This window comes from Alosa sapidissima, chromosome 21 (assembly GCF_018492685.1).
Source record: "Alosa sapidissima isolate fAloSap1 chromosome 21, fAloSap1.pri, whole genome shotgun sequence".
Lineage (NCBI taxonomy): Eukaryota > Metazoa > Chordata > Actinopteri > Clupeiformes > Clupeidae > Alosa > Alosa sapidissima.
Window position 1 is genome coordinate 7,890,270 of NC_055977.1, and position 26,686 is coordinate 7,916,955.

The following is a 26,686-nucleotide window of genomic DNA, read 5'->3' on the forward strand; positions in this document are numbered from 1 at the left end:
GCCTCCCTCAGCAAAGAGACAAATTCACATGATTTACTTTGGCGAAGAGAATGTGCAGGACTGAGCGGTGGTCATATTTTGTATTGCTATGCGGTACATCTAGTTCCAAACTGATAATGACTGAATTTGTTAGTTCAACATAATAACAATCAATATAGTTTGAAAGTAAAACATGACTAGTGTCTTATAGTTTGTGGTTTGATATCAATCCATTCATCATCCCTTCGATTAGCTTAGAGATAGTCAAACATTGATCAATGTATTAGGTGCTTAGAGATAGTCCAACATTGATCAATGTATTAGGTGCTTAGATATAGTCCAACATTGATCAATGTATTAGGTGCTTAGAGATGGTCAAACATTGATCAATGTATTAGGTGCTTAGAGATGGTCAAACATTGATCAATGTATTAGGTGCTTAGAGATAGTCCAACATTGATCAATGTATTAGGTGCTTAGAGATAGTCCAACATTGATCAATGTATTTTTCAGCAAGTTGGTAGAATTATTTGCGTTATCCGTTGTCCTTGTGGTTTGGGGAAATTGCTAGCCTAGAAATCTAGACGCACCCTCAGGGACGTCAAGACGGGGGGCTCAGCCTCCAGGGTTGTAGGTAATGCACATGCATAGAGTGTGGCGAAAAAAATCATCACACCTTACAAGGGCTACCCTTTGAGGCCTAGGCTTATTATAGTTATTATATACTAGGCTATATAGTTTTTAAGACAATATAGGCTACCCATAACTGGGAAAGTATGATGTGATCATGCTTTTAATAATAATATAGAAAATACTAAAAGATTTTTATAGTTATTTTTTGTCAGGTTTTACAGCTGACACACCATAATCACTGTGTGATTTAAAAATACACGTGTGCACGAAGTCTTGATGTGGGTCTGGCTCGTCAGGCTAGGAAACTGCACAAAGGCCTCAACAACACATGCATTTTGTAAGGAGAAGTTAAGCAAAGGCGATGATAAGCAGAAACTCTGAATGCCTTGGTTACCGTAGAAGTTGCCAGTAGAGACCTGATGACCTGCTGATTTGACTGCTCTTTGAGCGCTCAACCGTTTTATGTTTGTGAAAGAGCTCTGTGTTCATTTCATAACCATGTTGACATAGTTTGTTTTGTGTAGAGGTAGAGTTCAGACATTTAGGCAATTGATCGGTAATTAAAGCATGGAATGTGTGTGGATAGGTCTCACTTGGACTTGCACATCTGGATACATTAATTTTACTCCATTTTTCTTTGCAAAACTGCTCAAACTCTGGTTGGAAGGGGATTAGGTTTGAACAGCCCTTTTCAAGTCCAGTCACAGATTTTCTATGGGATCGAGGTCTGGGCTTTGACTCGGCCACTCTAGAACATTCACCTTGTTGCCTTTAAACCATTTCTGTGTAGTTTTTGCTATATGCTTTAGCTCATTGTCTTGCTGGAAAGTAAATCTTACACCTACAGTATGTTGTAGTTTCTCCCATTTCAGCTGATGAAGCTTTCAACTCCTTAAGAGGTGCCTTGGTGGCCTCCCTCAGCAAAGAGACAAATTCACATGATTTACTTTGGCGAAGAGAATGTGCAGGACTGAGCGGTGGTCATATTTTGTATTGCTATGCGGTACATCTAGTTCCAAACTGATAATGACTGAATTTGTTAGTTCAACATAATAACAATCAATATAGTTTGAAAGTAAAACATGACTAGTGTCTTATAGTTTGTGGTTTGATATCAATCCATTCATCATCCCTTCGATTAGCTTAGAGATAGTCAAACATTGATCAATGTATTAGGTGCTTAGAGATAGTCCAACATTGATCAATGTATTAGGTGCTTAGATATAGTCCAACATTGATCAATGTATTAGGTGCTTAGAGATGGTCAAACATTGATCAATGTATTAGGTGCTTAGAGATAGTCCAACATTGATCAATGTATTAGGTGCTTAGAGATGGTCAAACATTGATCAATGTATTAGGTGCTTAGAGATAGTCCAACATTGATCAATGTATTAGGTGCTTAGAGATAGTCCAACATTGATCAATGTATTTTTCAGCAAGTTGGTAGAATTATTTGCGTTATCCGTTGTCCTTGTGGTTTGGGGAAATTGCTAGCCTAGAAATCTAGACGCACCCTCAGGGACGTCAAGACGGGGGGCTCAGCCTCCAGGGTTGTAGGTAATGCACATGCATAGAGTGTGGCGAAAAAAATCATCACACCTTACAAGGGCTACCCTTTGAGGCCTAGGCTTATTATAGTTATTATATACTAGGCTATATAGTTTTTAAGACAATATAGGCTACCCATAACTGGGAAAGTATGATGTGATCATGCTTTTAATAATAATATAGAAAATACTAAAAGATTTTTATAGTTATTTTTTGTCAGGTTTTACAGCTGACACACCATAATCACTGTGTGATTTAAAAATACACGTGTGCACGAAGTCTTGATGTGGGTCTGGCTCGTCAGGCTAGGAAATTGCACAAAGGCCTCAACAACACATGCATTTTGTAAGGAGAAGTTAAGCAAAGGCGATGATAAGCAGAAACTCTGAATGCCTTGGTTACCGTAGAAGTTGCCAGTAGAGACCTGATGACCTGCTGATTTGACTGCTCTTTGAGCACTCAACCGTTTTATGTTTGTGAAAGAGCTCTGTGTTCATTTCATAACCATGTTGACATAGTTTGTTTTGTGTAGAGGCAGAGTTCAGACATTTAGGCAATTGATCGGTAATTAAAGCATGGAATGTGTGTGGATAGGTCTCACTTGGACTTGCACATCTGGATACATTAATTTTACTCCATTTTTCTTTGCAAAACTGCTCAAACTCTGGTTGGAAGGGGATTAGGTTTGAACAGCCCTTTTCAAGTCCAGTCACAGATTTTCTATGGGATCGAGGTCTAGGCTTTGACTCGGCCACTCTAGAACATTCACCTTGTTGCCTTTAAACCATTTCTGTGTAGTTTTAGCTGTATTCTTCAGCTTATTGTCTTGCTGGAAAGTAAATCTTCTCCTATGTCATAGTTCTCTTACAAACCGAGTCAGAAAAGTGAATCAGATTTCCATATATTTTGCTGAATTAATTTACTTTTACAAGCATTCCAGGGCCTGCTGTCGAGAACCATCCCCACTGCATGATGCTGTCCACCAAACATCGTGTAGTCTGATGGCCAAAAAGCTCAATTTTGGTCTCATCAGACCAAAGACCCTTTCCCTTTTGGCCTTGGCCATTGGGACAAAAGACGTTCGTCGACATCAACAGATGTTAACCAACACCCCACCTCTCCACTCCGAGGGTAGCCTACTACTCCACGTTATTAAGTGTAACGGATGCCAGCTAGCTTAGCTGTGCTTGTGGAACGTTGGTAAACCTCACTCCCCGACGCCTCATAGCGGTACAAAATACGACCGCCGCTCAGTCCTGTACATCCGTTCCGCGATAATAAATCACACTTCAATTTGTCTCCATCTTTTACTCCATCCCCCACTCTTGAAACTTTTGTGTATGCTTGTTTGGCATGTCTGTGTGTGTGTGCGGCTGCACAGAAAGTAGCCTACTGGCGCTGAGAAGGTGAATAGATTGTAAAATAGCCAAAGAAGTTGTAGCATTGTTATAAAACCTTTAAAATCTCTAAACAATCACAAGTAGGGCAGTTCATCACAGTTCATCCATTGCAACTGGATTGATGAAAGGTCACTTACACCTGTAGGCTACATTGTATTTGGGAAAAGCAAAAGGTATCAGCATAATGTTATATATTTATGTATTTATTAATTTATTTATTAATTAATAAACAAAAACATCTCTGTCAGTTCCATACCGTTTTCAACAGCTATCAAAAACAAAGGTCATTTTTGGATGGTTGGATTTTTTGTGAATGTTTCTTCTTCTACATAACATTTTAGTCATCTTTAGTTCATGTGATACTTTATTGTCAATGCACAAATTAAGTAACAGTCTGAAACAAAATGCTGTTTTACATCTAACCAGTGGTGCAAATAACTGACATGTCCAAATGGGCCTTGATGAAATGCGTCGCTAGACTGTTCATACACATTTTAACGGGCCAAAGTTGAAGAGCTGTTGTCCGTTATTGTTCGTGCAAATATAGGCTGATTCATGTTCCCTTGCATTGTGTAACTGAGGTCCATGGCTAGTCTGGCTTTCACCAGACCAAGCTCAATCTTTTAAGAAATCAAAAAATAAATAGCGGGCAGATCAGACTGGGTTCACCCAGCCTAGTCCATAGGCGCCCGATATTGTTTAATTTTCCGATTGAGATATCCACGCTCTGGCTATTCTAAATGCAAAAATGCATCAGGGAGTTATGACAAAACTGTAACTAACAAACTAGATCCTAATAGAAAGCTGTTAGCTTCCCTAAGCTACAGGTAGGCCTATTTACAACATAAATTGTCAATAGGCTATGCTGGCGACACAAATAAAATCTCCTTTGGAAACCAATGGCTTACGCCTTACAGTATCAAGCGGACTTAAACTGCCATATCGTGGCGAAAAGTTGTAATAAAATTCACGCAGCTCCATGAGTCAAGGAATGCGCGAATGAAGTAGCCACTTCTAAATGGGACCCACTACACAGTAGCTTAAGGTGTGTTGCTAAAGCAGCCATAATGAAATGAAGGTGTCATTGTTTGGATACTTCACACACATGTGCTTTTTAATCTCACAGACTACAACTACCAAGCTGGAATCAAAGCACATCGATTCCCCTCTCACACCCTGCACGCACTTAAAACAAAAAATAAACAGGCGTCTCAGTCTCACGCATGTATAGGCAAAACTGTATCAGACCGGTGTAACGTTGGTAAATCTTCCATTGCACAGAATGATTTTTGTAGCACGTGTAACAAATGACAGTCGAAAGATACAATAACAGTGCTGCTATCAATTTGCTTGGTACAACCGCATACAAATGCAATCAATCAAATTGGCCTCCATCACTCAACCAACGCTAACGGTAACATTATTGTACCTAGGTCCTTATTGATATTATAAGATTAACATAGGCCTACCTGCAGTAAAAACCAAGCATGTCCGATAAACATTCTCCGATTTATTTTGGCTTCAAGAAGAAATGGGAATTACATTTCATGTGAACATCGTCCTATCCTTATTAGACGTTCTCTGCGGTAAACTACAGTCCTTGTAGGAAGCGTCCATTGTTTTTCCAATCCACTTTTAACTTCCAACAAAATTATGTCTCACTGCAACGATGCGCCATCTAGTGGACAAATGACTACATATCGCCAATACTGGAAATGTAGCCATGATGATGATGATGATGAATATTTGGCTTTCATTTAATCCTACTGAATTTGTAATTATGTATCGGCCGTTTTAATACCGATAGTATGTGCGTGCCTGGGTGTGTGTGTGCATGTGTATATGTGTGCACCGCCATCTCCAGGCCAATGAGTGTACAGTCACTAAATGTACACATAACCTACATTTTTTTAGACCCCCCCATGGATGAAATTCTACGAGACTTGGCATACCCCCAGAGAATGCCAGGTCAATCATACACATAAAATTTGGTGCCGTTCTGAACATCTTAACTGAAGATATGGGCGATTAAAGCAGAATGATATTGCATTTTCATTTTTTACCGGGGCGGTGCAAATCACAAATGAGTGATTATGGGCCAGGTTGATGTGGGCCCTTGAGACCAACATACCATAAAAGATTCTTCATCCTCAGTGCCACGGTTCAGGTAGTTATTTAGGAAAAACTGCTTTTTTGCGGTTCGGGGGACCCAGCACGGGGGGGGAGTGGCCCCCGGGGACGAAACGAAATTTTTCCGTAAAAGTCTAGTGGGGCTACATACCCACCAAATTTCATGTGCACCGGTGTTTCGGTGTCCCGGGTATCGTTGACCAAAAATTCAGGAAGTAGATGACGGGAAGCGTTAGCGGCGGTCATAATAATTGATTCTTCATACATTGGTATTTTTGGTAGTGGGTTAAGTTGTGTGTGTGTGTGTGTGTGTGTGTGGGGGGGGTAAATGACGTCACTCGTCAGGACCAATGAGGGAACTGGGAGTGGTCGAAGGAAATCGTGAAGCTGTCCGCGCGCTGTTGGAAATATGTCAATTGATTATAAACCCCTGTTAAACCTAATAAATCTGACTCCGCTCAATATTAGAAAAGTTTCGGTTCATTGTAACATTGTTATCCTTAGTGGGTTGATACGCCCACAATACATATTGTTAATGAGAATGTCTAACTCGTTTTCTTGTGACACGTGCTCAAGCTTAGGAATATATACTATAGGTCTCCTCCATCTGCCGATTAATTCGGGCGGTTCCTAAACATAACACATATTGGTCTGGAAGTAGTCAGAGGTTACATGCTGATCCGGACTGCTATACTCATCAGCGTGTTAGACAGTCAAGCAAATTCCTATGCTACAGGGGGTCAGGCTGTGCTAGGTTTTCGCGACCAATCTAGGACCATCGCTGACAAACTGCCCACCGCTGTCAGCTCCCAGGTGATTTAGTTTCTACGGCGGCGATAACTAATCCCAACAGTCCATTATGCTAGTAACGTTACCTAAACTGCTACTCTGGACTACAAGTACAATAGTAAGGCTATGCGGGTCAGAACATCACAATTTATTTGTCAGGTACAAGCTATTCATCCAATACATTCATCATGTTAAGCAAAATACTTCATTGGAAGTTTTTTTTTTTTACAGTGTACAAATTTAAAAATGAGAAGTCTACCTTTACCGTTTGCTGATCAACTATTCTGTTACTCAGGCGCAAGTATATATGGTTATTGATAGTGTAGTTCACAATATACAAGGTCCAGGTAGAGGCAAAATATGAGTAAAGTAGAAAATATATAATTATATTAGGCTCATAAGATTTCATGTGCTTACAAAAGTAAGCTCTTTACATATGAGGTCACCACTGTGACAAAGACAGAGATGACATGCCATACGTGGCTCCACACATGTGGGGCACATGTGTGAAATTAGAGCAAATCTTTTTTTCTTTTTTTTTTTTTTAAATAAAAGAGCCATATTTTAAATCCCTACTCGACTAGTCCTTGTCCATCGGCCTGAGTGGTGGAGCTTTTGTTGAGAGGATCTCTGAAGACCATTAGTTCCTGGATCTTCAGGAAGGTCTTACAGTCGGGGGGGAAAGCGTTTCTCTACAGAGCACAGAGAGAGACAGAACCACAAGGAAGTAATGATATTTTAGCAAGATTTGAAGAACAGCATGAACTAAAACGCTAATCTTGTGAAATATACTGTAATATCGACACCCATTGAAACCTATTTGTAGCCAAAGCTGACACATATTCCGATTGGCCAATTTTGTTGAACATAGGAATGTTAAAAGTTAGGAATGTTTAAAGCTTAAACAGTGGAAGATGAGGAATCAGAAAAAACAAAAAAATCCTTCATCCTTGTTTCTGTACTCATTGATAGACTCACATTGAGACAGAGATGCATGAGGCCTGCTCCATCGCCCTGGGCTTGCAGGGAGGAACAGAAGCACTCCAAGGACCTCTCTGTCAAGCGATTCCCTGCCAAGAGACAACATAGTGATATATGACAAGTTGACTCTGTCAACGTTTTATTTTTTTTAAACGAGATGAACAGTATACGTAATGCTTGTTTATCCTTTCCAAATGTTAGTATACATACTGTATATGCATATGCACTACATTTGAATTTACACCATAATACCTTTTATTGTCTGTATGCACTTTTATTATATGTCCAATATACTCTTAAATGTGACAGTTAATCTAACATTTAAATGATAATGGACCAACTATTTAGTCAGACTGGAACTGATAGTCCAATGATAGCCTAGCTAACCTGTGAGATTGAGGGACGTGAGGGCAGTGTTTCCTGGCATAATCATTTTCCCGCCAACGTGCTGCACACCTGGGTCCAGCAAGGAGCTCACAATCTCTCCACCATCAGCAGACTACAGATAAATACACACACACACACACACACACACACACAGAGAGAGAGAGAGAGAGTCCTCAGCATTTATATATTTTGACAGCCATGTTTGTGGCTTCTATGGTACATACAGTATTTCAAGTTAAACTGTTATCAGCTACAAAACACATTGGGACATAATAGCCTACCGTTGCCAGGATTTTAATGAAGTTGGTTATTGATCATGGCAAGATTACCCCAGAAACCCACCCCCCACCGTCCCTCATTTCTACATTAATGGTGGTAAATCGTCCTCTAATAGTACCGATGCTGTCATATTTGACTCGTTAAAATGACTCGTTTGTACTCGTATCTGACCACAGCACTCCGATCCACTCCATCCTGAGTGTGTTGAAGTGATTAATGTGGCCCACGGCTCTCCTGTTCACTCTTGTCAACGGAGCCCCAGACCCAGACAGCCCCCAAAACACGCTCAAGCCTGACAGTCGGACATGCTGGAGAGAGGAGGGTGTCAGGAATTCAAACGTACCTTATTTAGCCCCAAGTTGTTCTTGTCCTGCCAAGAGAGTGCAGAGGGATTAAAAGAATTCACATCCATGTGAATTTTAAAAATGTTCATTCTTTTTTTTTTTTTTGATGCGGGTTATTGTCACCATCAGAAATAATTCCATGTTGAAATTCTTTGTATCTTTTGGAACATGTTTAACTTTAAAGAGGTCAGATTACATAGATACATGGTTTTTATGTATTGATTAAGTGGTCCTTGGTCTGAAAAAGTTTGAGAAACACTGGTTTAGATGCTGCTGCCTATTCCCTGTTCTGATCCCTCTATCCTCCATGTCTGTCATGGAGACACACTATTTTTAGATTCACACTTGTGGCTGTGTGGTGGACTCACCACACAACTGTGAGTCTGAGTCAGAGTGGGTGGGGGGGGGGGGGGGGGGGGGGGGGGGGGGTAAGGTCGGTGGAAGTGTAGGGGCTAAGTAGCCGGACTAGCATGCAGAAATTAGCCAGGAAAGTTGTGGGTTCGGTTCCCGGCTGCCATGGCTGTGCCCTTGAGCAAGGCCCTTAATCCTCAATAGCTGTGGGGAGGCTGGCCCTTGTGTAAGTTGCTTTGGATAAAAGTGTCAGCAGAATCAATAAATGAGGCTTGGGGCCACATGGAAAATTAGCCTGTGTGTACTGTATGTGTGTGGAATGGTGGCATTGGGGGCATAACGGTTTTCATAGGGGTCAGCAGTTTTTGGACGGGGTGATTTCAGGCCCATTTGGTACTAGTCAGAGAGGGAGATGGGGAGCTTATTGAAATTGCTGTTTAAATTAAAAATGCTGCATGGCAGTTTCATTCATTGCAGTAACATCATCCAAAGGCCTAAAACTGGTATTTTTAAATTGGTCAGATGTTTGCAGATCTGTAGACTGTAGCGTCAGTGTTTGTGGGAGATCACAGGTACAGTTACGAAAAGCCCGACCAAAAAATACAGGAACTCAAAATGACCTACAGGCTCTATTTCAAGATACTTTTTTCCATCCTTTTTGGGAAGGAAGTCTACCTGAAGGACCCAAAATCATATGGAGGGCTACTGATTCTAAACAAACAGACCCTCACCCCTCTTTGCGAGGGCAATCCTCCTAAATAATATGTGATTTTTAAATTTACATTATCAATATTATGTAGGCCTATAAGCCTTTATATATTAAGCAACTGTATTTTCATCTGATTCTTCAATACTTCAATATCAATATGCAACACTACCAACATTTTTGTTCAGTTTGTTCATTTCAAAGTTTGCATGGGGAATCTTCTCATTTTTGTGCAATGAATAATTTAGTTTACAAATTTTAGCATTACCCACCATTATGAATTCAGAGGCTATTTAAGTTCTGATTTCAGTGGACAATTCAGTTTTAACATTTCAATAGCAATCACCAACACCACTCTAACTTATGAAGATGCCTTTTACAGTTATTGTACATCTGAAATCTCTCCATGATCTGACAAAAAAGGTTTTGTTTTTCGCCAGGTAATGCACAGCCCTATTTCATGGCATGCATGCCACCAGATTTTCAGAGGAGAAAAGGCCCGTGAGCTGAAGCAATTGTTTTTAGTCCTTCCGCAATCACGCACATTAGGGGCAGCCGTGGCCTACTGGTTAGCACTTCGGACTTGTAACTGGAGGGTTGCCGGTTCGACCCCTGACCAGTAGGAACGGCTGAAGTGCCCTTGAGCAAGGCACCTAACCCCTCACTGCTCCCCGAGCGCCGCTGTAGCAGGCAGCTCACTGCGTCGGGATTAGTGTGTGCTTCACCTCACTGTGTGTTCACTGTGTGCGGAGTGTGTGTTTCACTAGTTCACGGATTGGGATAAATGCAGAGACCAAATTTCCCTCACGGGATGAAAAGAGTATATATACTATATATACACTAACTCTATGGCACGAACACGGAATGGCCACAGAACTTTCGCAAAGCTTCTATTGGCTACACCAGACAAGCAAGCTTTTTTGTCTTTTACTGTCTATGCATGTATGCACTCTGCTTCCGTTCTTGTTTAAAGAACGAATGGGAAAGGGATTTGGAGCCAAAGGCTAACATTTAACCCAGATAGAATTTGTAAGGTATCACCAATATCAAGCTAATGTTACAAATGTATGGATACATAAATTCTTGAAATGGTTCTGGTCTGCAATATCTACTGTATATCTATTAAAAAATTCACAATGGAGGATGTTTTAGAGTGTGATCTGCAGGCAACATGTTGGCTATTTTTGGAAGGTGCGCTGCGGGCGCCCTATAGGCACCCCGCGGGGACCGTATTGCTGACCCCTGCTTTAAGGTCTTCACAGCTAACCCTGCCATTGCCCCACCCCCTTCCTTCACTCTCTCTCTCTATCTCACTCTCTCTCACTCACTCTCTCTCTCTTACTCTCTCTCTCTATCTCTCTCTCTCTATCTCTCTCACTCTCTCTCTCTCTGATTATGCCCTTGCCTCTGTCTCCATTACAGGTGGCTGTCTGTCTCTGGTCTCGGGCTTCTGTCGGTTCCGTTGTACTTTGGTGTCAGACACTGAGAGGATAAAAGAGAGAGAGAGAGAGAGAGAGAGAGAGAGAGAGAGAGAGACATAGGATAGCAAGGGAGAGTGGGAGAGAGAGCAGGCAAAAGGAACATGATTATAAATAATGGCTGATTCATGTTTTTTCTTGAGCACAAAAAAAAGTGTGCTACTTTTGTCTTACTTTTCTTGGCCATTTTTGGGTCCTCCTTCTTGCCTGACCCTGTTTGGCTGGCTGATGACTTATCCTGCAAACAATGAACAACGTGTCTATGTTTGACACAACATGTTTCATCTGCAGAACAGCAGTTTACTGTTTCTTGTCATCATCGAGGATACACACACACACACACACACACAAACAAACAAACACACACACAGAAATGAGCAGTAACATGAGGGACCGGGGAGACGCACCTTCTTCTTGCTTGAGGTCTTGGTCGCCTTGCTGACAATCTGTTCTACTGAGCTGCTACTGGGGATGGAGAGAGCCTGATCAGTACCCTGAGAGGGCTGGAGAGAGAGAGAGAGAGAGAGAGAGAGAGAGAGAGAGAGAGAGAGATGGGAAGGAAGAAGGCAGAGAGGAAACTATTTTTCAGTGGGAGGATGAAAATGGTTTCACAACTATCCACATAAAAAAAATAAATGGTTAAATAGGTTGCAATGTTTTCAACCCTGTTACACAAACATTCAATCTCTGTACGTGATTGGATATTACACACCCCACTCTCCACATCAAATAAACAAGCAATGTTATTTCCCCCAACGCAGCTGTGAGCCTAAAAACTCCGGAGGTACTGAGTTTGATCCACTTATGTTCCAGTCACCATGCAGCATGCTGGGTATGTTTACAGACTGCATAAGCAATCAAGTCCCTATCCACATCCACATGAAATATTCAAATATTCAGATTTTAGAGCCAATGCTAATGTCAGCCATAAATGGGGCTGTGATATTTTTTCTGTCTGGTTTTGCAGGTTGTATTTATTAAAGCACATTAATGTACTGAACTTTCCTACATCCATGATTAGGGTGAGATTTGTGCGGGATATGTGGATATCTTCAAATCTCATCATCTCATGTATAAAACATCTCTTTATATAAATTCAGATATCTCTAGACAAGTTGTGCAATCTCTACAGCCCTCTTCTCTGAGCTCTGTCCATAAGGGGTCTATGCATTGCCTAGATGCACATCTTCACACACATACACTACTACTAAAACCCAACTCAAAAAATTACATACATTAAATGTGAAGATCAACTGCAAAGCTTCAACATTGCTTGTATGTAATAGCCTCCAGCTACACCAACAAAACCCCCACTGCTTAAAACACTCTCCCTGTGATCAGCAGAGGAATGAGGAGGACCATCCACAGAGATCGGAAAAAGCCTCATAAATCTATAGCCAGTTCTGAAAGACGTGCTTTTTAAAGGTCCTGACTAACTGTATTCTTTTTCTAAGAATTCTTTTTATAACTTTTCTAAAGCACAATTTAACTTCAACCTGAGCATGACTGCTAGGTGCTTTTGGGGCATTTCCTGGGCACAGGTGTTCTAATGTATATTTTAGGCAGTCAAGCTACAACTACAACTCTACATGACAAATACTACAATAACGGAGAATGCCAAACAGACCAAGACCACGACATATGGGCTGTCTTGGCTAAATAAATATTCATGATTCAATCATGAAAATATTGTGAAAACTTACTGACTGGTCTCTCTGGATCTTTAGCTTTCGTCTTTCAACAACTTCCTCATGGGTCAATGGGAAAGGGCTCAAAATCTAGGTGAGAGAGAGAGAGAGAGGGGAGGGGGGAGAGGGAGGGAAATAACATTCAATAACATGATTGAACAGAGCCTAAAATGTAGTCTAATAGCTATTCTTTGGGAAATGGAACTCATCACAAGGGGACAGGGGTGAAGGGGGAAAATTTCACAGGCGCACCTCTGCCAGTAGAGCAGCCCCTGCATCTCCTATGTGGTTGTTAGCCAGAGAGAGACACAACAAGGAGCGGTTGAGGCGTAGACCCTAAGAGGAAAAGAGGGAGAAACCACAGAGCGGGACCATCCACCCAAGCAGATTCAGAACGGCTATACATGTATGTAGGCATATTACAGTATCAAAGGTCAAAACGTTTTGCAACTTACCACTACCTTTAACCTAATACATCATAATTTCAACCAGTACATTACACACATGTAAGACCTTAAAACTGACTGGTGCTGGCTAACACAATTGTCCACCTAGTTCAGGGATGTCAAACTCATATTAGGTAGTGGGCCGGATTTGTTGGAATGAGACCTCGTGGTGGGCCGTCATGGTCATTATCATTTTCTGCATAGGTATCAGAGTGTTATTTGATGTTATCACTTATGACCAAACAAGTACAAATAATGTGCTGCTGTCATATTCTGCTCTTTCTCTCTTGAAATGCCCCATTTCCATGTTAGTTATTCTGTTTCTTCCATCCTTAGGGAGGTTTGTAGTGCTAGGTTATCAATTTATCATATCATAGAGATATTGCTTATTACACATTGTTGAAGACAACTGGATGTGATCTTTTTTTCTAATGTTCCCTTCCTACCTAAAACATCTGGGGGTTCGTATGAAACCTGCTGGCGGGCCTGATCTGGCCCTTGGGCCTTATGTTTGACACCCCTAGACACCTCTAGTTGCTTGTGAATCTGTAGCAACAGGTCAGATACGAAAGCACAAACTTAAAGCTAAAGAAAGTGTTGGCTAATGCTAACGCACAACGTACCTGTGCAATGTGTTTGGCTCCTGCATCACCGATGGAGTTAAAGGCCAGGTTGAGAGAAACAAGGCTCTTGTTGGCAGATTGGGTGGTGGAGAGGGCTGAGCCAATCAGACGTGCTCCTTCCTCTCCAATCTGATTGTGGCGCAATGATAGGTGGGCTATACTAACACAGAGGAAGAGAAGCTGGATGGATGAAGCTGGTTAACACTAAGAAAATGCCTCAAGAAACACAACAACAATAACATTTATACAGTATAGTGCTTTATCAAGGCAGCCAAAGTGCTTTAAAGTGAAGGGGGAACCTCATTAACCTTGACCAATGTGTAGCACCCAGCTGGGTGATGCACGGCAGCCATCATGCGCTGCCGTGAACGCTCACCACACACCACACACGGCATGAAGTATGGGGAAAATTAGCTAACTAGCCGAGTCAGAGAAACCCTGCCGTCATTGTGTGTACTGCAGATGTGATTTCATGTCTATAAATAAAAGATGGAAGACCTGCAGCAATTTGCTCAGACACAGCAGACACAGCCCACATTTATGACAGAACTGAGCAGTCTTCCAAACTTGACAGCTTGTAGTCATAGGGCAGCAAGACAACCGTCTGTGATAACAGGAAGATAATGATTTGAGGCTGTTACCCCCAGACTGCCAGGTTCAGGCATTCTTTTATCTTTCAAGTGCTCTTCCTCGACCACTTAATACGCAGTCTTAAATCACTGGCGTGGAAAATGTCAGGGCACAAGTTAATCATATTTATTACATTTCAGGTTAAATATGAGGTTAACAACACACCTCAATGAGGTTCATATAGAGTGCTTCAGAAGTTCATTAACACTCTTATTTCTTAAATGACAGTGAGCAGTGAGCACCTAATAACCTTAACGTCTTAACTTGTCTCTGATGAGGAGATGAAGAGCACACTGGGGGGAAATGAGAGTAAGAGAGAAAGAGAGAGAGAGAGAGCACACAAGACAAGCAGAGGCAGTGACTCACTTGCTGTCCTCAGACATTAGGAGATGGTAGCTGTGCTCAGCCATTGGATTCCCCTCCAACACCACTGTCCTGCCAGAAAAGCAGGAGTCAATCAGCATCGTACTACAGTAATTTCCTGTGTATTAGCCGCATTATGTATAAGCCGCAGGACAGTGTTTTATGCAAGTAAAAAAAAAAAAAAAAAAACTATAACTAGATGTACCGCATAGCGGTACAAAATATGACCGCCGCTCAGTCCTGTACATCCGTTCCGCGAAAATAAATCACACTTCAATTTGTCTCCATATTTTACTCCATCCCCCACTCTTGAAACTTTTGTGTATGCTTGTTTGGCATGCCTGAGTGTGTGTGTGCGGCTGCACAGAAAGTAGCCTACTGGTGCTGAAAAGGTGAATAGATTGTAGAATAGCCAAAGAAGATGTAGCATTGTTATAAAACCTTTAAAATCTCTAAACAATCACAAGTAGGGCAGTTCATCACAGTTCATCCATTGCAACTGGATTGATGAAAGGTCACTTACACCTGTAGGCTACATTGTATTTGGGAAAAGCAAAAGGTATCAGCATAATGTTATTTATTTATTTATTTTTTATGTATTTTTAAACAAAAACATCTCTGTCAGTTCCATGCCGTTTTCAACAGCTATCAAAAACAAAGGTCATTTTTGGATGGATGGATTTTTTGTGAATGTTTCTTCTTCTACATAAGATTTTAGTCATCTTTAGTTCATGTAATACTTTATTGTCAATGCACAAATTAAGTAACAGTAGTCTGAAACGTTATTGTTAATGCACAAATTAAGTAACAGTAGCCTAGTCTGAAACGAAATGCTGTTTTACATCTAACCAGTGGCGCAAATAACTGACATGTCCAAATGGGCCTTGATGAAATGCGTCGCAAGACTGTTCATACACATTTTAACGGGCCAAAGTTGAAGAGCTTTTGTCCGTTATTGTTAGTGCAAATATAGGCTGATTCATGTTCCCTTGCATTGTTTAACTGAGGTCCATGGCTAGTCTGGCTTTCATCAGACCAAGCTCAATCTTTTAAGAAATCAAAAAATAAATAGCGGGCAGATCAGGCTGGGTTCACCCAGCCTAGTCCATAGGCACCCGATATTGTTTAATTTTCCGATTGAGATATACACGCTCTGGCTATTCTAAATGCAAAAATGCATCAGGGAGTTATGACAAAACGGTAACTAACAAACTAGATCCTAATAGAAAGCTGTTAGCTTCCCTAAGCTACAGGTAGGATTATAAGGTAGGCCTATTTACAACATAAATTGTCAATAGGCTATGCTGGCGACACAAATAAAATCTCCTTTGGAAACCAATGGCTTACGCCTTACAGTATCAAGCGGACTTAAACTGTCATATCGTGGCGAAAAGTTGTAATAACATTCACGCAGCTCCATGAATCAAGGAAAGCGCGAATGAAGTAGCCACTTCTAAATGGGACCCACTACACAGTAGCTTAAGGTGTTTTGCTAAAGCAGCCATAATGAAATGAAGGTGTCATTGTTTGGATACTTCACACACACGTGCTTTTTAATTTCACAGACTACAACTACCAAGCAGGAATCAAAGCACATCGATTCCCCTCTCACACCCTTAAAACGCACTTAAAACAAAATAAACAGGCGTCTCAGTCTCACGCATGTAGCCATAGGCAAAACTGTAGCCTATCAGACCGGTGTAAAGTTGGTAAATCTTCCATTGCACAGAATGATTTTTGTAGCACGTGCAACAAATGACAGTCGAAAGATACAATTACAGTGCTGCTATCAATTTGCTTGGTATAACCGCATTTATAGTTTTCTACAAATGCAATCAATCAAATTGGCCTCCATCACTCACTCAACCAACTCTAACGGTAACATTACCTGGTCCTTATTGATATTATAAGATTAACGTACCTGCAGTAAACACCAGATTTACTCAGATTTATTTCGGCTTCAAGAAGAAATGGGAATTACATTTCATGTGAACATCGTCCTATCCTTATTAGACGTTCTCTGCGGTAAATTACAGTCCTTGTAGGAAGCGTCCATTGTTTTTCCAACCTACTTTTAACTTCCAACAAAATTACGTCTCACTCCAACGATGCGCCATCTAGTGGACAAACGACTACTTCTCGCCAATACTGAAAATGCAGCCATGATGATGATGATGAATATTTATTTTGGCTTTCTTTTAATCCTACTGAATTTGTAATTATGTATCGGCCGTTCTAATACCGATAGTATGTGGGTGCCTGTGTGTGTGCATGTGTATATGTGTGCACCGCCATTTACAGGCCAATGAGTGTACAGTCACTAAATGTACACATAACCTAATTTTTTTAGACCCCCCCATGGATGAAATTCTACGAAAGACCGGAGAATGCCAGGTCAATCATACACATAAAATTTGGTGCAGTTCTGAACATCTTAACTGAAGATAGGGGCGATTAAAGCAGAATAATATTGCATTTTCATTTTTTACCGGGGGGTGGGGGTGCAAATCACAAATGAGTGATTATGTGCCAGGTTGATGTGGGCCCTTGAGACCAAGATACCATAAAAGATTCGTCATCCTCAGTGCCACGGTTCAGGTAGTTATTTAGGAAAAACTTTTTTTTTTTTTGCGGTTCAGGGGGCCCAGCACGGGGGGGTTGGGGGGTTGGTGGTGGTCCCCGGGGACGAAATGAAATTTTTCCGTAAAAGTCTAGTGGGGCTACATACCCACCAAATTTCATGTACCCCGGTGGTTCGGTGTCCCGGGTATCAATGACCAAAAATTCAGGGAGTAGATGACGGGAAAAAATCTTGAATTGTGTGCATGTGTGCGTGTACAAATTTATGTTTATGTGTGTGGGTGTGTGTGTGTGTGTGTATGTGCGTGCTTGTGTGTTTGCCTGCGTATGTGTGTTTGTGCATGTGCATGCATGCGTACATATGTCTACTGTGTGAGTATGTGTCATACGTATGATTACTGTAAATGTATGTGTGTGCGTGTGTATCTGTTTATGCACATGTGTGCACATGGAATGGGTTAACATGACCCCTGGAGGCAAACATACGGAAAAAATTGGTCATCCTAGGCCCTACAGTTTTCGAGATATTCACAGAAAACTGTGTCTGCCCTACCCTCCTTTCGGGGGGTCCAGTCCAGCGGGGGGGCTACAGATCAAAACGAAAAACGATGGTTCCATGCTATCCATGTGGGGTTACATGCCCACCAAGTTTCGTGTACCCCGGTCTTTCAGTGTCCCGGGAATCATTGACGGAAATTTGGGCATGCGAAAAAGAAAAAAAAAAAAGAAAAAAAAAAAAACATTCTGACTAAACCTATATGACCGCCGCTTCGCTGCGCGGCGGTCATAATAATACCATATTAACTGCCCCCGTGTATTAACCTCATAGCTGAAGACATTTTGCAAAATCAATGTATAAGCATTTAATCTAATCATTGGGAAATTACGGTAACTATCGCAAAACAGGATGAGCAGTAGCACACGCTCATGAATCACTGTGTAAGGGATAATGTATAGAACGCCGGTCATTATTGGGAAAATAAGGTCCGACAGGGCGAACCAGACCCTGATGCGCAGCGGAAGGGTCTTGTTCCGCCCTGAAGAGACTTATTTTCCCAATAATGACCGCCGTTCTATACATTATCCTGCTTAATTCAACGGCTACTTGCCAAAACGAAACAATAAACTCCCCACGATGTGACTTTAGTCTACATAGCCTAGCCTATTTGTTACCATTCATCGTGGCATTTGCTGAAACAAATAGTTCGCAACAACACACACTGAATTAACCGTCTGCTTTCACTTTTGAATGAAGTTCCAGTCCTTGCGTAGTGATATGAAATACCTTAATTAGAAGCACAAACTCCTTTGCCATTGACAGCGGTCATTATTTTTTTCAGAGGTCCTTTCCTCGGAAATAATGACCGCTAGAACTTTGGGAAATCCCATTCAAGTCAATGGAGCGTTCTACTTGCCTTGTGAAGAGCCGTGTAGTAAATTTATGTAATACAAACACTGTTTATTTTTAACAGCATTACTTTTTTCAGTAACAGATGATCTAACTAATTACTGTTCCCAACGTTACAACACTGTTACCGTTACGTTCAACGATAAAATGCGAACATATTTTCAAGTCTCATGCTGTAACTCAGTTATTAACTCAGTTACTTTTTGGGAGAAGTAACTAGTAAAGTTGCGTGCCCAAGGCCGGGTTTGTGCTGCCTGACCACACCTGAGGTTGTAGCACAGGGGCAGGGTGGCCTTCAGGCTGAGGAGAGTATGCGTGGTCAGGTCCGCCTGCCAGAAGCTGCAACAGAAACACAAAGAAACCTCCATTATTCATCACATTCACATTTGGGAGACACTCATACACTAAACAACATGGAGAGACGCACAGAACAGTACAGCTGAAGAGCAAAGTGCTGTGGAATTATTGATCTGTGACATCAGGCTTAAGTTCCAGACTGCTGTGAAGAGTGTTTTTCTCTTTTATTGAAGTATAAAATAGAGTGCAATCAAATACACCTATGGCAAGTGATAGATCTGTATATGCTCTTTGTTGTTTTCTTCTTCAGAAATGTCAGTGATTTGCCAGCTGTGAAAAGCTGAAGAACATACAAAAGAATGAACACACTATCTGTGCTTCTGAACACACACAAACAAAATCAATAGTGCCTGTTAGTACGGCGATACCAAAGGACTTTCATCCATTCAATTTCAAAAGGAGGATGCATATATGGGTTTATTATATTTAACCCTTAAAGGAGTACCGTCACGAGAAATTAACGTTCTAAAGAATTCAGGTTCATTGAATTCAACATAGAATTTTAGAACCTTCAATTGTTGCGGAACTTTAAAAACGTTTAAAAACCTACACCTTTAATTAAAGGTGCGATTTGTAGGATTGTTACCGAACGTTCTGTAGGCCAAAATCAAAACACTGGTGAACGTTCTCAAGACTACCAGACGCGAGCCTCTTCTGGGTTGCCAGATGTAATGAAGACTTAGCTAACGCTAACGCTTAGCTAAGACTGACCTGCAGCTGCTTTAACGTTTCTCCAACCATGACCCAGCTACACATTACGGAAACAGTGAAAACAAAAAACACCTCTCTAACATATTTAGCTGAAGTTAGAGATGCAGATGAAGTTTAGCCTAGGCTACCTGTTGTGGAGAAATATGGCCAGCTCTGCGTCAGACTTGATATTCTTCGTTTGACGAAGACGTCACCATCTCAGGAAGCTCCTCCGATGTCCACTTAATTTGTTTCTTGTTTTAATTTTGGAAATTTGCCTGCGTAGGCGTTCATGACTAGCCTACAACTGCCAGCTGTTGACAGTTGGCCTTTGCTAATTTGGCAACCCAAATAGGAGGACGCGCTAGAATTAATAAACGGAAATTCCAAGAGATTCCGCCCCGTAACTCATTTTTTTTCATGGGTTTTACGGGTTAGAGTAATGTTGTCAAATAAGCCATTACTTCAATTCATTGTATATCCTTACTCTCTGACAACATATGGTGATCATTTTTGGAATGGTTACAGTTTATTTTCCATTATTTCCTACATACTGGTCCTTTAACCGTCTTTCTTTGTTTATTTTCTCTTCCTCAAGACTCACTGCAGTGTCTGTAGATTGTTCAGCGATGGTAAAATCTTGTTCAGTGCCTTCGTCATGGTCTCGTCCACCTTCCACCCTGAAACAGTACAGTGGCTTTGTTATGCGATACTATCACTCAAATACTCTATCTATCAAATACTCTCCCTTGTTTATTGTTTAAATAAACTCACTTGTTTATTGTTTAAATAAACTCACTCACTTGTTTATTGTTACTGTCATGTGCAACACAACAAGTCATCTTCCATTTGAAATCACTTCCAAAATGCCCAATTATTGACAGTAATAATAACAGTATTAATACACTGTATTATTATACTAGAGTGCTACATTTGCAGGAAATAAACCTCTCATAGTACAACTCTGTAAGCAGTAAATTGTAGTACAAGTAAAAGCTTAACTGCAGCAGAATTCCATTTTATGCTCCTCAGTTTTTCAGTCTTGTAATGAGTCTGAAGCTGCTATCAATCTTTCCAATAATCCACAAAATGCCAACACTGTACATGACAAAACATTCTAGTCCTTACCGAAGACTTTGACTGCTTTGGCACTCCGTGGATCCTCGGTCTCCAAGTCTACCAGTAACTGCCGCTTAGAACACCAAGGACCCTGAGTTTGGCTCTCTGTCAAACCGCAAAATAAATAATAATAAAAGAATAAAGCACAAACAGATGGCAGTGACTTCTGTGACCGTGACATTGCTTTAAACTTGCTTGTGAACACAACAAAGGTTACACTTAGTCCCAATTTACATAAACCAGCTAATGATATTCTAATATAATTGAAAAATAGTATTCACTTCTTATGCACCTCTCATACATCTTAATCAGTATATGTTTATAAGAAAAATAAACCTAACCCCAGAGTAAGCTAGGCTACATCTTGTAACAACACATAACCAATAAATTGCACAATGTTAATTACATATTACAAGGACAAATAGGTCTACCTAAGGACAACTAAAATGTTGCTTTGTTAAATCTAATAGGGCTACTTGATGACTGAGAGAGCGACCCACTGATTAACATTTCCAGAGCCACTTCAATCTCACCTCCTGAGATCCCCTTATCCATGGATGGTGACAAGGCTGAGGATCTAGGTGTTACAGTGGGGATTTCACTCAGGCCCAAAAGAGCCGTGACTTCATGAAAGTCCGCTTCCAGATTACCAGTGCACTGGTACTCTTCTGTGGAAGGCCCAATACCCAAATAATCAATGCAGCAATAACTAAAAAGTAGAAGTGGCCTATTAATCAATATAATGGAAAGTGATGTTGAGGTGAACTCGATGAGATCAGGTGCTAATCTGGGCTTACCTATGCTTTGGGCTGGACACCTCTCTTGAAAATTCAGTCCTGTGGAACAAGAGGTCCATCAGGGTACAGACCACTATCCTGAGAAATATTCTTTGGTCACCGCTATTCTGAGATTTACGGCTCCTATCAACACATCAAAACAATACCCCTAAGACTGTGCCTGTTGCTCAAATTTATGGTTATCTAATGTCAAAAGAAAAACACAATTAACCAGACGGATTAAAAAAATAGTTGGTAAAGAAGTATAAGATTATTCAATGGCCATTTCTTTTATAATATAATGGGCTACATTAAATATTTCATGGTCACCAGATGGAGGTATGGCACTGCAGTCCAGGCTTTATTTCGATGTAAGCAAGCAGTGAAATGGCGCCATCTGGTGACTGTGCAGCCAATAGCGCCATGAAACATTTCATTTAAAGGTACACTATGCAAGATTTTCACCTTTACGAAGCAAATTTGATGGTAAACAAACTTGTTATAGACAAATCATTCACCTAGCATAGCTATACAGCACAGACGTAGTGAGACGCTAGCGAGAAAACCAGCCATGCAACTTCAAGAACGATGGCCACCAAATCTTGCAAGAATCGTGAAACATTATTGTGATAAACAGAAGCAGCAACACCTGCAAACGTCAAAAAATGCAGTTGAAAAAATGCAGAAATGTATTTACAGTAAAGGTAGACCCACATACATTGTTTCCTGACTGTTGATGCTGTTGTTTATTGTCAGTTTGTGATTCGTGATTGAGTTTGGATATTTCCAGGCTAGCATAGTACCTTTAACAGGAAATTACGATAGAAAATCGTGTTGTTCCTTACTAATTATTTGTCATCTGATATATTGTGTTTTTCTTTTTAAACTTCGTTCCTTTATACATTGGGGTGTATCAGTATGGTACATTTTAGAATGTCATTACTCTGACATTCGACATTAGATGACCTTAAATTTGAGCAATGGGCACACAGTTAGGGGCTGACAGTTTTCATTAGATTTCTCCACATTGCTTAAGCCAATTTCTGTTATTCTTGCTGTATAGCCTATACAGTTTAGCAAAGTGTAATTTATTATTAAAGTGAAATGGTTGCTGTCAGTGGCGTTAGCTTGAGGACATTTTCGAAGTATTGTTTTGATGTGTTGAATGGGAGTCAATGGGAGCCGTAAACTTGGAATAGCGGTGACCACAGAATATTTCAGACCAGAGCCATGCTCTGTATACAATGACGTTACACTCACCCTCATGCGAAACCTTTTCTAACACATTTTAGCTAGGATATTTGCTCTGTTGTGGTCAAGATCAAACGGAATACGTTACCAACTCAGCCTAATCCATAATAACCAGAATTAACCTATTCCAAGCAGCAATGGCAAACGTCGTCTTGGTGTTTGAGTTAGTTAGCCCACCTGCTGTTTTCGAAGTAATGCCTTCCACTCCCTTCTCGCTTTTCTCTCTTTGCACCCTCTCTTTCTTCTTCATCCTTTGCTTGTGAATGAGTGGTACTTTGGGATTAAGTATGAAATGTAAAAACTGTCCGTTTCATACAGTAAGTTGTCGATAACGGTAACGTAGCCCTTCCAAGTCAACGTTACCACCTGCACTGTTCCTTAACGCACCTAGAACTACTACAGGTAGACCTAACCAAATTAAATTGAATTCTTTAATTGCAATGTATTCGGTACGCCTAATAGGACCCAAAAAATGACCTACATTCTCGACTGAAAAAAATAAGTGAATGTTATTGGGTGGCGTAAATTTCTCAAGTAGGTAACACAGGCAAGACAACGCTGACTCTGCTCAGTGCGACGTCCGTTCCCATGACAACACTTCCTGAGAACGTATTTGTCGGCTTGATAAAAGTGTTTTTTGATTGGTTGAATTTAATGTCAAATAAGTGACATTCGAAGGAAGACTGCCCTGTTCTTCACAGAATATAAATTCTACAAAACCTTGCATCTTTACTGCACTAGGGAAGTTTTGGGCTTGTGAGCACCCCAATGTCTCCAATGCTTCTTGCAAAAAACCTTGGCCTTGACATTTAAGCCCTATTTGTAATCCATCACTGTTGAGCTAGACTGTGTCCTTGAGAAAACATCCGAATTGCAAGATCTCTGTGTTCTGAACAGGCCAAATAACAGAGAACATCTCAACAATGAAATCCCATTACTGCTCTCGATGAAAGTGCCTTTTTATAAATAATACAGCACTATTTATTAGTAAAGATGAATGAATGAAAAATTGGGTCTTCAAAATATACTCAAGGAAACAGGTGACTAATGCAATGATTCAATGATAAGGTAAAAGTAACATGACTTCCCTTCTCTGGAGAGAATTACATCACCAAGATTCACAGATAGCATGCCAGTGCACCATTTAATTTAACATGTCAAGAAAACTAGTAGCTCCGATGTAGCAAGACGATGTAGTCTACTTAAATTCAGAGGCATTTCATGCTGAATAATGACAAAACCCCTCCCCTGTAGAAAATTGGGCGAAGAAGAACTGGGATGGACAAACATTGCTAATAGGCTATGCGTTTTTATTAAAATGCATTTTATTTTAAAAAGAACTTACTGCATAACTAGCAATACACTTAAATTATGCTGTAATGCATTTCTCAAGAGATGAATCTGAGTAGATGTCCGATGCTTCTCTGGTAGAATTCATGAGCAACAAGAAGGTATATTCACAATAATGTAGTGCTTTTTTATTAAAAAACAAACAAACAAACAAAACAAATAGAATATAAAACCAAAAGTAAAAACCAACAGCATTTTATGACTTTAGAATCATAATTACAAACTTTGAACCAGAGTGGAAGAAGTTTTGACAAACTGTACACAACATCACAAAATGTCCGCCAGTCTGCTCATATACAATGCTTGCATCTTATTTTGTGATTGTCTAAAAATAACTAAACCAATCACACAAAAACACACAAATACAAGAAATACAAGCATCATAGTTAATGACCGCTATCACAAAAACGGAACCATTTTTTTCCAATAAAAAAAAAAATCAAAAAGAAAAAGGAAATTAAGAACATGATATCCGGCGCTGACAGCTTCGCCTCTGGGTCCTGTCACGTTCAGAAATATCACGGGTTTGTTTTTTTAGTGTTCAACACTTTGCAGCAAAAAAACGAGGAGCCACTTTTGTTCACTCTCCTCAGGAAAAGAGTAATAATTAACAATAACGTCAATATCGAAAGCTACAGTGACGGGATGTCATGTCAGGGTCACTGCAATGCCCCAATGCCTTCTGGAAAGTTGATCTGACAATCCTTTCGCTCATGCATGTTACATCAAATTTGGGTTTTTAGGCAACGGGTTTTCATGTCTTTCTGGTTGCTCGACCACAGGGTACCTTTCTGCCTGCCCCAAGCTTACATGTGACGAGTATAGAAATACAAATGGTAATAATAATAATAATAATCAATAATAATAATTAATAATAATTAATAATAATACATATAAGGTTGATTCCTGTACAATACACAAAATCCATTATCAAGATATTGCTTTTGGAGACTCCTCTCTCATTTCCCAGTCAGTATATATACATAGCTTGGCACTATACAACGCTTCGTTCTCTGTCAGTTTTTTTCTTATTTAGCCTTCCGCGTCTCCCTCTCTTCTCCTGCCTCTCCACCTGGCGAAGAGGGACAAGCACACACACCTGTCTCTCTCAGCACAGGTGCGGCGGAAAGGAAATCTCATCACAATCTGTTATTAACATTCTCCATGGCAACCAGAAAAAAAAAAACACCAGGAAAGCAATTATAAAAAGAACCAAAAGATCCCCCCCCCCGACCGCCCTTGACTTACCCCCACCCCCCAACCCACAGAAAATCTGACATCACAAGATACACTGTTTTCTCTGCTTCCATCATATTCCATTTCTACCGTTTAACCATTAATTATAATTAATTCATCAATAACTTTTATCATTGCTTTCAAGCCCTTAGTTTTTTTTCTTTTCAGTTTTTTAAGAATTCTGGTGGTTACCACACACACGCACACACACAAACACACACGGTCATGTACACACATATATGCATACACATACAAACATACAAACATACAAACACACACTCACACACACACACACCAGTCAAGACCATGGCACTCTAAGGCGATACTCAGGCCAGCTCCCTCCTGTGCCTGATAACCAATCTGTTCCTTCTCCTATTCGCTGGTGAAGTTTGATGACTTCAAACAGGGCGGGACTAGTTACCTCACAGACCAATCACAAAAAAGCTCTGCTCACAGAAACCCCACCCCTCTCCAATGCTTTGTTAAGTATTACAGTAAAACAGGAAAAAGAAAATGAAAAGAAAGAGAGAGAATATACTTAGTAAGTCATCTGTTTTGTTTTTTGTTGTTTGTTTTTTGTTTGTTTTTTTGTTGTTGTTGTTATGTTTTTTTTTTTTTATCTTCTGCAAGACAGCATCTTCCAATACTGTGTGTTAGTGTGTGTGCGCTGCATCCTGGGAGCCTCCGCTGTCCGTGGTGTCAAAAGTGCAGTTTAGCCAAAGCTCCTCCTCAAATTTCCTTGCCTCATCTCCTCTCCTCCTGTCCTCTCTTTCTCCTGGCAGTGTGTAAGCGTGCTACACTGCACTTCCTATGCTTAGCCCCCCCCCCACCCCCCACCGCCACCCTCCCTCCCTCATCTGGCTGCTCATTCCCATATAGGATCAAAAAAACGCTTGTCTTTGCCACTCTCGGCCACTAGGGGGCACTACTGGCCCGTTCCTGCTGTTGCTGTGCATCCCTAAGTTCAGTACCTGGCACTGGGAGCCTCTCTGCTACCCTTTCTCCTCCTCCTCTTCCTCGTCTTCCTCCTTCCCCGAGCGTGTCCTTGAGGAGAGACCAGGGAAGGCGCGAGTCCCAGGTCTGCTCCTCACTCCTCTTTCGTCCGTCTCTTCTTTAAGGTCTGAGTCCCCTTCTAGGAGTTATAAGTCTGTAATTCAGTCT

General features: G+C 40.8%; 2 protein-coding genes across 2 annotated transcripts in view; both read right to left on the reverse strand.

The window, feature by feature from the left end:
- Positions 1-6,608: 6,608 nt before the first annotated feature.
- On the reverse strand, positions 6,609-23,534 carry lrrc71 (leucine rich repeat containing 71). Its single transcript, XM_042077634.1, has 17 exons — positions 23,117-23,534; positions 21,710-21,748; positions 21,446-21,580; positions 20,922-21,017; positions 20,398-20,473; positions 19,011-19,085; positions 14,762-14,830; positions 13,766-13,925; positions 12,949-13,032; positions 12,712-12,786; positions 11,416-11,511; positions 11,183-11,246; positions 10,936-11,012; positions 8,473-8,499; positions 7,851-7,962; positions 7,461-7,552; positions 6,609-7,174 (listed from the first exon to the last, which is right to left on the reverse strand). The coding sequence occupies exons 1-17, from the start codon at positions 23,187-23,189 to the stop codon at positions 7,055-7,057; spliced, it is 1,470 nt and encodes a 489-aa protein (XP_041933568.1). The 5' UTR covers positions 23,190-23,534; the 3' UTR covers positions 6,609-7,054.
- Positions 23,535-24,391: 857 nt separating this feature from the next.
- The window catches only part of ash1l (ash1 (absent, small, or homeotic)-like (Drosophila)), a 37,527-nt gene continuing 35,232 nt past the window's right edge, over positions 24,392-26,686 (reverse strand). The window contains exon 27 of the mRNA XM_042077475.1: positions 24,392-26,686. This exon is cut by the window's right edge and continues 537 nt beyond it. The gene's annotated coding sequence lies outside the window, so the exon portion shown is untranslated.

Bases quoted from the DNA above. Each gene is read 5' to 3' on its own strand.
- lrrc71 (XM_042077634.1), bottom strand. From the start codon at position 23,189: ATGAAGAAGAAAGAGAGGGTGCAAAGAGAGAAAAGCGAGAAGGGAGTG. The intron at 20,474-20,921 runs GTAAGGACTAGA...GTACTGTTTCAG, and splicing joins CAAAGCAGTCAAAGTCTTCG to GGTGGAAGGTGGACGAGACC. The intron at 7,963-8,472 runs GTACGTTTGAAT...ATTTATCTGTAG, and splicing joins ACAACTTGGGGCTAAATAAG to TCTGCTGATGGTGGAGAGAT.